The 14,811-nt window shown below is 57.0% G+C and overlaps 2 protein-coding genes across 2 annotated transcripts; one reads left to right on the forward strand and one right to left on the reverse strand.

Annotated features, from left to right (window-relative positions):
* Window positions 1-1,213: 1,213 nt before the first annotated feature.
* LOC137903726 (myoneurin-like) lies at window positions 1,214-5,829 on the forward strand. The gene is given in 9 exon segments (XM_068747866.1): window positions 1,214-1,241; window positions 2,538-2,871; window positions 2,943-3,766; window positions 3,841-3,989; window positions 3,991-4,001; window positions 4,585-4,763; window positions 4,836-4,928; window positions 4,999-5,124; window positions 5,192-5,829. Coding segments are annotated over 8 exon segments (1,932 nt in total). The 5' UTR covers window positions 1,214-1,241; window positions 2,538-2,605; the 3' UTR covers window positions 5,476-5,829.
* Window positions 5,830-6,870: 1,041 nt separating this feature from the next.
* eif2s3 (eukaryotic translation initiation factor 2, subunit 3 gamma) lies at window positions 6,871-12,148 on the reverse strand. Its single transcript, XM_068747870.1, is given in 16 exon segments — window positions 6,871-7,123; window positions 7,429-7,601; window positions 8,881-9,050; window positions 9,143-9,238; window positions 9,241-9,286; window positions 9,407-9,501; window positions 9,570-9,620; window positions 9,623-9,703; window positions 9,797-9,851; window positions 9,853-9,956; window positions 10,025-10,119; window positions 10,433-10,505; window positions 10,508-10,553; window positions 10,631-10,758; window positions 10,830-10,893; window positions 12,055-12,148. Coding segments are annotated over 16 exon segments (1,410 nt in total). The 5' UTR covers window positions 12,124-12,148; the 3' UTR covers window positions 6,871-7,059.
* Between the last annotated feature and the right edge of the window lie 2,663 nt (window positions 12,149-14,811).

Genomic DNA, 14,811 nt, shown 5'->3' on the forward strand with positions numbered 1-14,811 from the left:
CAACACTTCCTGTGGTGGTACTTTCAAAATAAGGTTAACTCTGGCATCTGGATTCCAAACGTTTTGCCTCATAACCAGACAGAAACGGTTGAATTTTTACGCGATAACTTGAACAAAATCATCACCAAACAGGAAGAGAGAGATTGTTTCTCACCTGTTGCTTAGCTATCTGTCCATCCTTTCTATTGTTTCTATTTCTATTCTAAAATGAACATTTTGACCACACAGGTTAATCAAGTCAGGAAAGGTCCAGTTCCGGTCTATCAGGTAACCGGTGCACCTGAATCCGAATCACCCTCCTCCAAAATCTGACTAAAATAACCTCCCTCTAAAATACTTTTATAACAGCAGCAGGAATGATTCAAAACACTTTTCATCTTCAGTCTGCTTCCCTGACTGCTTTGGTCAAATTATTTTACGTCGTGGCACCTTTATTTTGAAAAGTACAACATGCAGCAACTTCCTCTGTTCGAACCTCGTCTGGAGCTGCTCAGACGGACAGCTGTGTTAAAACGAGGTTTAACACGCCTCAGTCAAGACCTCCGGGTCTGTAGGGGGCGCTAGTGACGTAGTCCAACGTGAATTAAACTGTGGAGCTGGAGCCCGGAAATGAGATGTTCATGGGAAATAAATATGTTTGTTTCATTTTGCTTTGGATGAAATGTGTTGATACCATAAATATCGGTCTAATAGATATTCACTTCCCAGGTTCCAGTCACATCTGAAACCGCCGCAGCCCCCGTGAGAACACCTCGACCCCCCCAGTCGGCTGGAGCCTGTCCGGAGAAGGAGACCTCCACCCTGGTCACTGAACAGCTGGGGTTAGGGCCGTTAGGCTAACCCACCATGACCACCCTGAAGGGGGTTCAGAGAGGAGCGGCACGGATCAACGCTGGAGTGTTCTTCATCCTCCTCCTCCTCCTCCTCACCTGCTGCTAGCTCCTGAACTGTCCCATCAGCATCTGCTCCTCGATATTAATCTTATATTGTTTTATGTCTTTTCAACTTATTTCTATCGTGTTTTTTCATGAATGTCAGCGTATATGCTGCTCTAACGAAGCAAATTTCAGAAAAGGATTAATAAATTATTTATTATATATATAATTATTTAATCCATAATTCCTGTGATCTTTTCGATAATTCTATGATAAAAAATAAAAAACTCGCTCGTTGGCGTTGTCTCGCGAGATCTGGTCTGGTGACGTCACGGGGTAATGGCCTGAGATCGCGGATATTCGAAGGTACTTTTCTGCTTCACTTTACGCTGTGTTGTGTGAACAAACTGCGTTTAAAGCAACGTTTCGTTCCGCCCGGTGGCCCCTCGTCGCGCCGCGTCTTTGAAACAAGCGTTTCGAACACTTTGTGGAACTTAACGGCGCCGCCGCCGGTTCGAACCGTCGAACCGTCGAGCCTTCGAAATAAGAGCACAGTGTTTTTACGCGCCTTTTAGCACGCGCTAGCGTTAGCTTCCGCGGCTCGCGTTCAGCCCCCTGGGCTAGCGCTGGCCACTGATCCGACGTGAGAGGCCTTAAACGCGGCATAAGGAGTTCCTTGGTCGGTGTGACGTCACGAACGGCCACCAGAAGTCTTTTAAACGATCTACGACGGTGCTGCTAGCATTAGCATGTCGCTGAGGCCTGCTCAGGAAGCGGGCGGGATCTTTTATTTTCAAAAACTGATGTCGTCTCACCTGGAGACTAATCCAGAGAATCTGATGTGTTTATTGGCTCTTTATTGATCGATACGTTCCAGTGTTCAATAAGCTGACAGCAGAGCAGCAGACTCTCCCCTGACTGTAAGTCAACGCTTTAGCAGGCAGCATTTTAATGGCGTCTGAATATAGAACTTTCGTTCGTGTTTAATGTGAGGCCTGATTACACACTAGAACTCCATTCATCTATAGATAAAGAGCTTCTAAAGCAACTGATCAACAATCTATATCCTGTGGTCCCATCTCTCACTAGCAGCACGTTTCTGCGTTCTATTTTACGTATTCTTTGTTCTTACTTGAAGCTGTTCGTTCTGTTTTGGTAACTTTGGCATGGCCTTGTTGGTAAATAAACCAGTAAACACTGAAACGTTGACGTAGGTCGCTTCTTATCACGGCTAATGCTAATCAATAACTTTAACACATTACTCTGACACTAAAAGCACCAGAACCTGAAGGTGGTTCTGTTAAACATGGAGATCTAGAATCTGATTGGATGGCGTTAAACATGTGACCATTACAGCCAGAGAGCTGCTGCTGTCTGCTCCCCATCGGCTCCGGGGTCGGAGGTCCTGTTGCTCCTCCCCCAACAGGAAGTGTACGTCTGCTAGCTTCCAGGTTAGCAGCAGCAGCACAGCTGGTGGAGGAGGAGATCTGTAGACCTTTTAGCAGCTCCCTCCACGATGACGATGATGTCACCAATATGTTGTGATGTCACACCCATTGTAAAATCTGACCATCCAAACTGTGATGTCATGAAAACCCATCCTCCTATCAAACTGTCCGTTTGTCTCTGTTTGAACTTCAGTGTTTCATGTTTCTCTGTGAGGCAGCTGATCCTAAAGGGGGCGGGGCTACCTGTTCTGCAGAGGACGACCTCTGGATTACTCCGCGCCGATGGCTCACGCCAGCGGCCACGGCGCGCTGCTCTTGCAGCGCTTGCATCAGCAGCGCGAGATGGACTTCCTGTGTGATGTCACCATAATGGTGAGAGACGTGGAGTTCCGAGCTCACCGAAACATCCTGGCTGCGTTCAGCAAGTATTTCTCCTCCCAGGCTGAGAAAGGTCAAGAGGTCACAACGCTGGACCCTGAGAAGGTCAGCCGCTATGCTCTGGAGAAGCTTCTGGAGTTCGTCTACACTGGACAGATGAACCTCAGCAGGTAAACGCCGACACGTTGGAGCGAACGCCGTCCCCGTCTGACCGCTCTGACCGCTCGCCGTGTCGCTCCAGCACCAGGCAGGCGGCCGTACGCCGGGCGGCCGTGTTCCTGGGCATGGCTGAGGCCATCAGGTACATGGAGGACATCCCTCACTGGTCTGATGTGAGCCAATCAGAGGCCGATAGAGAAGCTGCTCCTCCCAGTCCGGCCTCCCCAGGAAGCGCCGGCTCGCCGCTCCCCCTGTCTATCGCCTCCAACGCCGGAGGGGAGGGCAAGGATGGCGCGGAGAAGGCCGACGAGGTCGAAGACTTCCTTCTGGTTCTGGAGGACGGAGACTCCCCCACCACCCCGAAGAGCGCTGGGCGGGGCCTGGGGAGGAGGAGAGGAAGGCCAAAGAGGGGGCGTGGCGAGCAGGCGGAGTCCAGAGCCAAAACCCAGAGGCATAGGGGGCGGGGCAGGGGGCGGGGCAGGGGGAGGGGAGGATTGAAACGTGAAGGTTTGTCTTTGGAGGACTCCGACACCAGCGTGAAGGACTTCGGGGACACGTCGGCAGACTGGAGTCCCTCGCAGGAGGACGAGGTGCCGGCGAAGAAGCCCCGACTCGCCCGGGGGAGGGGCAGGCCCAGGGGCAGGCCCAGGGGGAGGGGCAATCCGAAGCGAGAGGAGAGCGACGGAGACGATAACCAGGAGGAGGGGGAGCTGGGGGAGGGGGAGCTGTCGGAGACGGGGGGGCCGGCTCTGGCGTGCACCGAGTGCAACAAGCAGTTCAAAGACGTGAGCAGCCTCCACCGGCACGAGAAGATCCACGACGGCCTGAAGCCCTTCATCTGCATCTTCTGCTCCAAGAGCTTCAGGCAGGCCACGCAGCTGAAGACGCACCTGCGCATCCACACAGGTGAGCGCCGCCGGCCCGGCCCGCCCTCCCGGCCCGGCCTCGCCCCTCCTCTCACCGCTTCTTCTTCTCTGCAGGTGAGAAGCCGTTTTCTTGTCCCGACTGCGACAAGTGTTTTGCTCAGAAGTGTCAGCTGGTGGCTCACGGCCGGATGCACCACGGCGAGGAGAAGCCGTACACCTGTGAGCGCTGCGGCTTCAAGTTCGCCACCTCCTCCAACTACAAGAATCCACATCAGGTACTGCTCTGCCCGAGGCCCGGTCTGAGGCCCGGTCTGAGGCCCGGTCTGTTCTGAGGCCCGGTCTGAGGCCGGTCTGAGGCCCGGTCTGGTCTGAGGCCCGGTCTGAGGCCCGGTCTGGTCTGAGGCCCGGTCTGAGGCCCGGTCTGAGGCCCGGTCTGGTCTGAGGCCCGGTCTGGTCTGAGGCCCGGTCTGAGGCCCGGTCTGAGGCCCGGTCTGAGGCCCGGTCTGAGGCCCGGTCTGGTCTGAGGCCCGGTCTGGTCTGAGGCCCGGTCTGAGGCCCGTCTGGTCTGAGGCCCGGTCTGAGGCCCGGTCTGAGGCCCGGTCTGGTCTGAGGCCCGGTCTGGTCTGAGGCCCGGTCTGAGGCCCGGTCTGAGGCCCGGTCTGGTCTGAGGCCCGGTCTGGTCTGAGGCCCGGTCTGAGGCCCGGTCTGGTCTGAGGCCCGGTCTGCCTCAATTTGGGGCACAAAGAAGAAAATAATTCAATAATAGAGATTACAATAAAATCATTGTGATTGATCAATCCCAGCTGTTGACGGTGTGCGTGTGCGTGTGCGTGTGCGTGTGCGTGTGCGTGTGTGCAGGCTACACAGCGGGGAGAAGCCCTACGTGTGTGACGTCTGCGGTCAGGCGTTCGCCCAGTCCAGCACGCTGACCTATCACAAGCGGCGCCACACCGGGGAGAAGCCGTACCAGTGCGACCTGTGCGGCATGTCGTTCTCCGTGTCGTCCTCGCTCATTGCCCACGCCCGCAAACATACAGGTGAGCCTGAGGGGCGTGGCCACCCCGGGTCCTCGGTGCTCGTCGGTCAGCCGGTGAACGTTTGTGTTTCAGGCGAGACGCCCTACAAGTGTTCTCAGCCGCTGTGCAGCTCCAGCTTCGTGACGTCGTCCGAACTGAAGAAACACATGAGACGACTGCACCCAGGTGAGTTTAGCCCGTCCCACGCCACACCTGCCCAATCAGAAGTGACCGCTTCCTGTCCTGTGCCGTGCAGACGGGAACACCGGCGTCCAGTGTCTGCTGTGTGGGAACCGCTTCGCCAGCGTGAAGAACATGATCAAGCACCAGGAGAAGGCCCACGCCGACGAGGTCCGGCAGCACAAGGAGAGAGCCAGGGCAGGTGAGCGGCTGGGGGCGTGGCCCTCCTCCTTTCAGCGTGACCTTTGACATCCTGTCTGTGTTGTCAGTCGTCCTGCTGGCGTCCAGTCATCCCGTGGCGTTCGTCCAGAGTAAACTGTCCCAGGAAAGCAAAGGGATGTCCTCCATCCCTGAAGGTGAGCCAGCCCCGCCCACAGCCAAGGCCAAGGGGCCCCACCCCCCCACCGGCGACCAGGAGCAGAGCATCAACTCGGACACCCTCCACGCTCTGGTGGAGCAGCTGCGACCGCCGGCCTCCCCCGCCCAGAGCCTGGAGCAGATCGTCATCATCAGGACGGTGGACGACGGCGAGCGCAGCGCGGCGCAGGAGTGATGTCATCGATCACATGACTGGATGAGCCCACAGCTAGTAGCTGTCAGCAGTTAGCCTTTGGACTCGGAACAAGGGACCGCGGGGGGGGGGACTCAACGTGGTAAATTTACAAGTATAAAATCTGACATCGACGTCGAGCATTGATGATGTCATCGCATTATACCCGAGTCGGCCGGATCAATGGGTCGACTGAAACGACCTCAGGTTCAGCCGGTCGACCTGTCGGACAGGTGGATGAGGAGCTCCGCCTCTTTACTGTCGTCAGTGTCACAAAACAGCGTCTCTGGTTGGATCAATAATCAATGTGGAGTTTCACAGCAGAGTGCTGATCAATAAAGATGATCAAGGACGGTCTGATCTTTCGTCCGTCGCTGTCTGGATCAAACGCTGCATGAATAACAAAAATGTGAATTAAAAATGATTTGACCTTATAAACCTGGACAAGATGAAAATAAAGCTGATTCTAACTCGTGTCCTCGTCCCGTCTGTCCCTCCACGGGACGATGGACGGACCGTCCAGCCAGTCCTCGTCCCGTCTGTCCCTCCACGGGACGACGGACGGACCGTCCAGCCAGTCATCGTCCCGTCTGTCCCTCCACGGGACGATGGGCGGACCGTCCAGCCAGTCATCGTCCCGTCTGTCCCTCCACGGGACGATGGACGGACCGTCCAGCCAGTCAGTGCTCGTACTGAAACAGGAAAGAGGGACGCAGCTGATCGATCATCCAAAGTGAATGACCGATGGCTCATCAATACTTCTGAGGGTAACTTGAGTGTTGTTTAAATAAAGGTTATTTAAGGGTCCAGACGTGCTAGCAGCGGGCTAGCTCTCATTAGCTGCAGCACAGTTCTGGAGTGTCTACTGCAGTCCCACCTGCTGCCTCTCACCTGCACGGTTCACGACGCGGATCAATGACGCGGATCAGCCCCGGATGACGATCAGAATGAGAAATCGAACTCGTAGCTCCAAACGTGTCTTTTTAAATGATAGAACGCCGGCGGCGCGGCGCCGTTTGTTCCGGCGGGTCAGTTGTCCGAGCACATGGTGACGTTAACGTGATGAACGAACGCACCTCCACCTGCGACTCCATCAGGTGACGTCACGGCCGTCTACGCGACGCTGGAGTTTTTGTTTTGTGGGATTTAGTTCACCGGACCCACCGGGAGGAGACCCCGGGGACCCCCCCCCCCCCCTCAGGGTCATCAGCGCACCGGGAACATCCCGGAGCGTTCCCCGGTTATGAACCAGAACCCATCGGACGACCCTTCAGCCAATCAGAATCCTCCCAAGATGGCGGTTGTGCCAGCCGTCGGCGACGGGTTCTAGCGGCGACCCGATCGAAGCCGTTTGGGCGGGCTGGCTGCGCGTGAATCAAAGTCGACACGATGTTCCAGATAAAGGTGTTTTTATTGGATCTGAACGACCCCAGAGACCTACAGCTGTTGCTCCGCCTCCGCCGAGGACACCAACAGCGCCGAAACCAGCATCATGTGACCCGCCTGCCGAACGAGACGTCTTCATAAATGTGTCTTCATCTCTTTCTTCTTTGTGGAACAAACATGAAAGGATGTTTTCTTCCTCCTTTAATCATCGTCAACGGTTGGTGTGATGGTCACGCCCCTTCTGATCTGTCCCCATCCAATCAGACTGAAGGAAAGAGACGAGACGTTTAGACAATCTAACCTGAACTTAGTGGAATATCACTTTGATGTCTTATAGAATGAACGACGTCCAAGAGCGAGAACCAGTCGAGGGAAGCGGCGCCGCCGTCACGACCACGGCGGTCGGATGCTGAGGTACTTCCTGTAAGTAGTGCCGTTGAGGCTAACGCTAGCAGAAGTGCTACGCTAATGTCATCTCTCTATTTGCATTGATTAGCTTGTCGGATCAACATGCTGACATTAGCTGAGAATCATTGCAGCCTCTTCATCACCTTCGTCGCGCAGCCTTACCGCCAGTGTTTCTCCACACGCCGGCTCAGAGCGATCTTCTCTCCGACCTCCGTGCACACCGGGTTGGTGAGGACGATCTTCGCCAAATCAGCCTTGACGGCGCTGACGCGACCGCCTGTGGACAACGAGCCGATGTTGACCATCAGGACCTCGGTCTTGGACAACTTCTGGACCTGGAGACAGAGACGGACGCCGTCAGGACACGTCAGTCCTGAAGGTGGTGACGGACGATCGTAGCTCGAGACCCACTGAGGTTCTACTCTGAACGCTCCCGTCACCGACACCCGACCAGCGTCCCACCGCCACCCGACCGGGCAAAGCAGCGTCCCACCGACACCCGACCGGGCAAAGCAGCGTCCCACCGACACCCGACCGGGCAAAGCAGCGTCCCACCGACACCCAACCGGGCAAAGCAGCGTCCCACCGCCACCCGACCGGGCAAAGCAGCGTCCCACCGACACCCGACCGGGCAAAGCAGCGTCCCACCGCCACCCGACCGGGCAAAGCAGCGTCCCACCGACACCCGACCGGGCAAAGCAGCGTCCCACCGACACCCGACCGGGCAGAGCAGCGTCCCACCGACACCCGACCAGGCAGAGCAGCGTCCCACCGACACCCGACCGGGCAAAGCAGCGTCCCACCGACACCCGACCAGGCAAAGCAGCGTCCCACCGACACCCGACCAGGCAAAGCAGCGTCCCACCGACACCCGACCAGGCAAAGCAGCGTCCCACCGACACCCGACCAGGCAAAGCAGCGTCCCACCGACACCCGACCAGGCAGAGCAGCGTCCCACCGACACCCGACCGGGCAAAGCAGCGTCCCACCGCCACCCGACCGGGCAAAGCAGCGTCCCACCGACACCCGACCGGGCAAAGCAGCGTCCCACCGACACCCGACCGGGCAAAGCAGCGTTCCGACTGATCTGAATTTTTGATCCAACCAGTCCTAGACTGTCCGAGTCCCTGTCCCTCTCCCTGTCCCTGTCCCTGTCCCTCTCCCTGTCCCTCTCCCTCTCCCCGTCCCTCTCCCTCTCCCTGTCCCTGTCCCCGTCCCTCTCCCTCTCCCTGTCCCTCTCCCTCTCCCCCTCCCCCTCCCTGTCCCCGTCCCTCTCCCTGTCCCCGTCCCTCTCCCTGTCCCCGTCCCTCTCCCTCTCCCTCTCCCTGTCCCCCTCCCTGTCCCCGTCCCTCTCCCTCTCCCTGTCCCCCTCCCTGTCCGAGTCCCTGTCCCTCTCCCTGTCCCTCTCCCCGTCCCTCTCCCTCTCCCTGTCCCCGTCCCCGTCCCTCTCCCTGTCCCTCTCCCCCTCCCCCTCCCTGTCCCCGTCCCTCTCCCTCTCCCTGTCCCCCTCCCTGTCCCTGTCCGAGTCCTGATCATCACCGTTGATCAGAGAGGTTCAGAGTTCTCAGATCTAAACCAATGACCTCCTGCGGCGGCTCCTCCCTGCTCACCCACCTTGGCAGCTTTCTTGTCCCCCTCTGTGCGGACCCCCAGCAGCCTCCTGAGCAGGAAGTAGGAGATCTCCAGCTCGGTGAAGATCTCTGGCAGAGCCCCAACAGCGCCCAGAACCTGACCGACCATTCGATCCGCCCGGCAGAGCGTCGGGTCGATCTTGGTGCCCACACCTGCACACACACACACACACACACACACACACACAGGTTAGCTCTCGGTCAGTGAGGAGGAGGAGTTTCCGCCCGATGGCAGGTTCACGTACCAATCAGGCCTCCGGGGGCAGCGTACTGCAGGTCATTGTTCTCGGCACACAGAGAGACGATCTTGGAGAAGATGGGTTTACACATGAGCTTCCCTCCTGGTCCTTCGACACGATGCCGGGACGGACCTCGATCTCCTGACCCACCTGAGCCCAGACACACACCGCCGTAGGAAATGTCTTTGAACCGTGTGTCTGGTTCCTGAACCAGAACCAGAACCACGTCAGGGAGCCCAGTCAAATCGATTCACGTTAACTAGATCTGACCTTCAGAACACCCTTCAGGATACTTCCTCCGGCCACGCCTCCTTTCAGGTCGTCGACTTCGCAGCCGGGTTTGTTCACGTCGAAGGATCTGATGACTGACAGAGGTTCACTCAGCACCAGCACCTCAGGTGACGGAGGGGGGCGGAGGACAGGTGAGTCTCACCGATGAGCCGGGGCTCCGACGTGAAGTCCCTGACGGGGACCGGGATCTTCTGACGATGTACTCACAAACCACCTCGATGTTGTACTTGAGCTGGGCCGAGATGGGAATGATGGGAGCGCCTTCTGCCACCGTCCCTGTCAGACAGACAGATTGAGAGGGGAGCGTGAGCCCGGGGGGGTCCGGGGGGGCCCAGGGGGCGGTGCCCGTCTGCACTGACGCTCAGCCACCTTGGACGAAGGCCAGGATCTGCTCGTACTGCTCCTTGGCCTGGCTCTCCTTCACCCAGGTCGATCTTGTTCTGCAGGATGAGGATGTGCTTCAGCTTCATGATCTCGATGGCCGCCAGATGCTCCGACGTCTGGGGCTGGGGACACGACTCGTTCCCCCCTGGAGGACCACAGCCACGTCAGCACGCGGCCGACGCCCGTCTGACGCCAAAGGATTCAGAAGCTTACCGATGAGGAGGAGGGCGGCGTCCATGACGGCAGCGCCATTCAACATGGTGGCCATCAGGATGTCATGACCAGGACAGTCGACGAACGAGACGTGTCTGAAAACGGCGTGGAGACACGGACGGGTTCAGGAAACCAACTCACTGATGTTTCGGAGGGGCGTTGTGATCCGACAGGACCTCCACGCCCCGGGGGGGCCCCCTGGAGGGCCCCCGGGGGGCTCCCTGGGGGGCTCCCCGGAGGGCTCACGCACCCAAACGCCAGAAAACAGTTCTTCGTGTCCGCTATCTAGACCCACGAGGGTCCTGAAGGGACGCCAACACACAAGCGCTAGCCCCAACGGGGACATCTGAGGACACCTCGTCCAGAGATCCCACATGCCCCCCCCCGGTCGTCACGCCGGTCTCTCACCGGACTAGTTTGAAGTTGCCCTTGGTGTCGGGGACGTCTGAGGGGAACTCGTCCGGGGTGCTGCTGCCACACGACGGTAGCACTCGGGCCGGGCGCAGCCGGGATCGTCCAGCTTGAAGACCTGCGTCAGGCAGAGGACACATGGAGGACGCGTTTAGTCCTTGGGGGGGGGGGGTTACCGCGCAATGCCCGGCTCACCTTAGCATTAGCATATCCTAGCTTGATGGTGATGTTCCTCTCCAACTCGTTCTTGAACCTGACGGTGTGGACCCCGGAGATGGCCTTCACAACCGTGGACTTCCCGTGGGCCACATGTCCGATGGTGCCTGGGGGGGGGGCAGAGGTGAGGAGGGGCGTGGTTCACGCCCAACATGCTGACAGACAGCTGTCCTCGTACCGATATTGATGGTGGCCTGTCTGCTGATGATCTCTGGAGAGAGCGGCGTCAGGGTGGACACGTCCTGCCAACACAACAACTCACATGAGGCTCGACCAATCAGGAGGTGACCCCCACCCCGGGTCAGGGTTAGGGACGCAAGTCTCCGTGGAGCTGCTGTGATTACTGCTGTCCTCTGGGACCCGCTCAGGTATCTCCATTGATCCAGAGCCCAGCAGTGAGCGCGTCGGTGATCCGGATCCGCCACGCCTACAGCCGCACGAACAGAGAGACCTTCTGGGGACACGACGACGTAAAGCCCGACTGCCGGGTTCGGGTTCGGGTCCCATAATGACCCCACCAGGCAGGCCGGACGGAGCCGGGTTCGGGTTCGGGTCCCATAATGACCCCACCAGGCAGGCCGGACGGAGCCGGGCTCGGGTTCGGGTCCCATAATGACCCCACCAGGCAGGCCGGACGGAGCCGGGTTCGGGTTCGGGTCCCATAATGACCCCACCAGGCAGGCCGGACGGAGCCGGGTTCGGGTTCGGGTCCCATAATGACCCCACCAGGCAGGCCGGACGGAGCAGGGTTCGGGTTCGGGTCCCATAATGACCCCACCAGGCAGGCCCGGACGGAGCCGGGTTCGGGTTCGGGTCCCATAATGACCCCACCAGGCAGGCCGGACGGAGCAGGGTTCGGGTTCGGGTCCCGGTCCATAATGACCCCACCAGGCAGGCCGGACGGAGCAGGGTTCGGGTTCGGGTCCCATAATGACCCCACCAGGCAGGCCGGACGGAGCAGGGTTCGGGTTCGGGTCCCATAATGACCCCACCAGGCAGGCCGGACGGAGCCTCCTGGATGAAACGACCCGACCCAATCCCTTTGATCAGACCGACACCGTCCATGTTCTACTGTTGCCACCGGAATATCTCATCTCGCGTAGATGGAATCTCTCGAGCCGCGTCTCTGCCGCGTCTCTGCCGCCTTCATTGTTAGCATGTGATGCTAACGCGGCTACCACTGCGGCGTCCCGAGCACGCAACGTACATCCGGACGAGCCAGTAAAGGCGGACGTCCGGCCTCCGCCTCGACGGACCCGTCGCGGAGGTACGGCTGGTCGCAGCACCGGCGAGTCGTAACGGTAGAAATGACCGTTTTAACGCGGCCGTTTCCGCGTCACGACGAACAGACACCGACGGACACGAAGCCGAGAGTCCCTCAAGGCAGCCCGAACCGTTCCTACCAGAGAAGCGAGGTCCTGCTTCGCCAGGTGAGGCTGCCCAAGCGTCGAACCAGCCTCGTCGCCCGCCATCTTGAAATGAAGCGCACGGACCGAGGAAGGCGGCCGAGCAGAACGCCTGAGTGCCTGATCGACGGACCAAAGAAAACCACGTTTGTTTCCACGCAAACCAACGAACGCGCAACGCGGCGGCAAGAAACCAAAGAACGTTCGTTTTATTTTCTATTTGGTGTCGCTGACATTTTTGAAAAGATGCGGCACAGCCGAGTCGACACGGCGGGGTCTGCTCGGGGTCCTTCCGCCGCGGATGACGCAACGCGCGCTTTAGCCGTTAGCTTCTGCTGGCCGCATGTCATCGGTTTCTACCGTGAAGCGTATACTGTATATATATTATGTAGTGACGTCACAATGGTGATTTGTCGTGCTGTAACGTGGACTGTCATGCAGTACCACAGGTCCCCTCTGGGCTTCCTCTAGATCAGACGCAAGGGGGAGGAGGCCTTGGGGGACACCGAGGACAGGCTGGGGACACATGTCTCACGGCTGGTGTCTCCGCGACCCGGCCCTGGATGGCTCCAATAAATCTACAGCGAGAGAAACAACAGGTTGTTTAAAGTACTACATAAATTACATAAAAGGAAATATTACTGAATATGAATCTAATTTAATTATGAATTACAAAGGTCACTTTTTACCATGTTAAGTCGGTGTAAATAAATGAAATAACAGAGGAGAGAATATGATCATTGTCATTATATTTCAAGAATAAACACCTGAATGGACACATTATGTTTAACTTAATAAACCGAATAATTATGTAGCGATCACGGGTGTCGGTCACTGTGTGTGTGAGGCGCAATGCATCATGGGAGTGCCTGGGTCGTGCTTTTGGCACCATGAGTGAGAGGGGTGTTGGTTGAATGTCCTCAGCACCTGCTGACGCGAGCTCGTTTCCGGTGTGGTTCTTCTCCTCGGGCTCGCTGCAGTATATTTAAAACGGTCTCGCGTCTGCCGGACGAGCGCGTTTAGCTTATGTGTTGGTGTATTTACTGGTATTTGTATATCTGTGCGTGTGTATTGTATATATAAAGAGGCATACGTTTTCTTCTGCTTATCCGTGTTTCAGCCGAGAGCCCACAGCCACCCCTTCCAGCTCTTTTGGGGGTAATCTGCATGCGGGGTGGGGGTCAGGATGCTATCTGTCAGCACCATGGGGGGTAGATGGTCAGGTAGAATGGAGCCAAGAGCAGAACCTGTTTGCCCCGTCGTGTCGCTGATGTGAGCGTGCCCCCATTTGTTTTAGAAACATCTCGATAATATCCGCAATCCGGGTCCGATCCAGATGAAATTCGATGGTGAGATAGAGGTCCCCACCCTACATGTCAAATTCCATAAACATTGATCAATAATGAACCGAAATATTGAGGAACAAATTGTGAAGATCCATTTGCTGCAACGTTAACAAAAGTTTCAAAGTGATCCAGAATCAGAATGGCGGATCATCCCCAAAATGTAATCATCTGCTCCTGGTAGCATTCCATAATAATAATGCATTGATTTTATATATCGCTCTTATAGATCCTCAAAGACTCCGTACTTGAGCGAGGCCTGTCCTCCTGACGCTGACCCAGCCAGGCCTCAGGTACCTGATTTATTAGAGGGTGACTGTGGAAACGTTGTACATGTTTTATTGGACCATTGTGTCTGCAATAAAGGTTTAATTGATTGATTGACACAGGCAATGTGGCTGAAGTGTCTTGCCCAAGGACACAACGACAGTGCCGGGAATCGAACCGCCAACCTCTCGATCATAGGACGACCCGCTCAACCACCTCCGCCCGCCTTTTTGACTTTTGTTGCTCAAAGTCAGACAAACGAACAGAAAGATAAATGCCAGCAAAAACAAAAGCTCCTAGGCGGAGGTAATCACGAGAAGAAGAGCTCCTACTTCCGCACAAAAACGGAAGTGACGTCGCCACAGAAAATGGCGGCCGTAAAGCGAGTGGATCGCTGTGGTTTGGTGCCTGTTTAATCTGGAGCAGAGCTGTGGGCGGTCGGTCGCTTCCGTCCACTTTCTTGATTCCGGCATCGAACTCGCATCTTCATGTCCGAAGAAGCCAGAGCGTCCTGCGATTCGCGCCGCCGAGGTGAGCCGGCTAGCTAGTAGCCGCTAACCTGTAGCTAGCTGTGTACAGGGCTAGGGTTAGCATCGCGCCTCTGGAAACACCCTACCGGGACTATTAAGGGATTGATTGGTGTTGTGTGTGACGTCAGAGTTCCGGCAGCCTGTAGGTGACTGTAGGTTCTGACCAGCAGGTTCCTTTCGGCTCCCCGTTCACGCAGAGCGGCGGGAGACGTGCTGAGCCTTTGATGTCCTTCTCTCTCATGTCCTCTGTTAGAACCAGGGAGATGCAAGCGGCCTCCAGAAGGTAGTGACCACGCCTCCGTCTCTTCTCTTACAGCGCGGACAGTTTGATGAGATGTAGACATATTCAAACTGTTAAAACTGTATTCAACTCATAACTCATCAAACAGTTCTGACTCTGCCAGCTGCTGAAGTGCCCTTGAGCAGCCCTGAAGCTGAGGCTCGACTGTGCTCTCACCTCCACCACGGAGGGGGGTCGGTGGTCGTGAGGGTGACCGTGCTTTAACTTTGTTTTCACACCTTGCTGACAGCGAGCCCAAAGCCGCTTTAGCATCGGAGCATGCTAAAGGGAGCTAGCATGTAGCAGGTGTCTGTGTTGACTCTCATTCAGGTGA

The sequence above is a fragment of the Brachionichthys hirsutus genome, chromosome 14 (genome assembly GCF_040956055.1).
Source record: "Brachionichthys hirsutus isolate HB-005 chromosome 14, CSIRO-AGI_Bhir_v1, whole genome shotgun sequence".
NCBI classification, from domain to species: domain Eukaryota; kingdom Metazoa; phylum Chordata; class Actinopteri; order Lophiiformes; family Brachionichthyidae; genus Brachionichthys; species Brachionichthys hirsutus.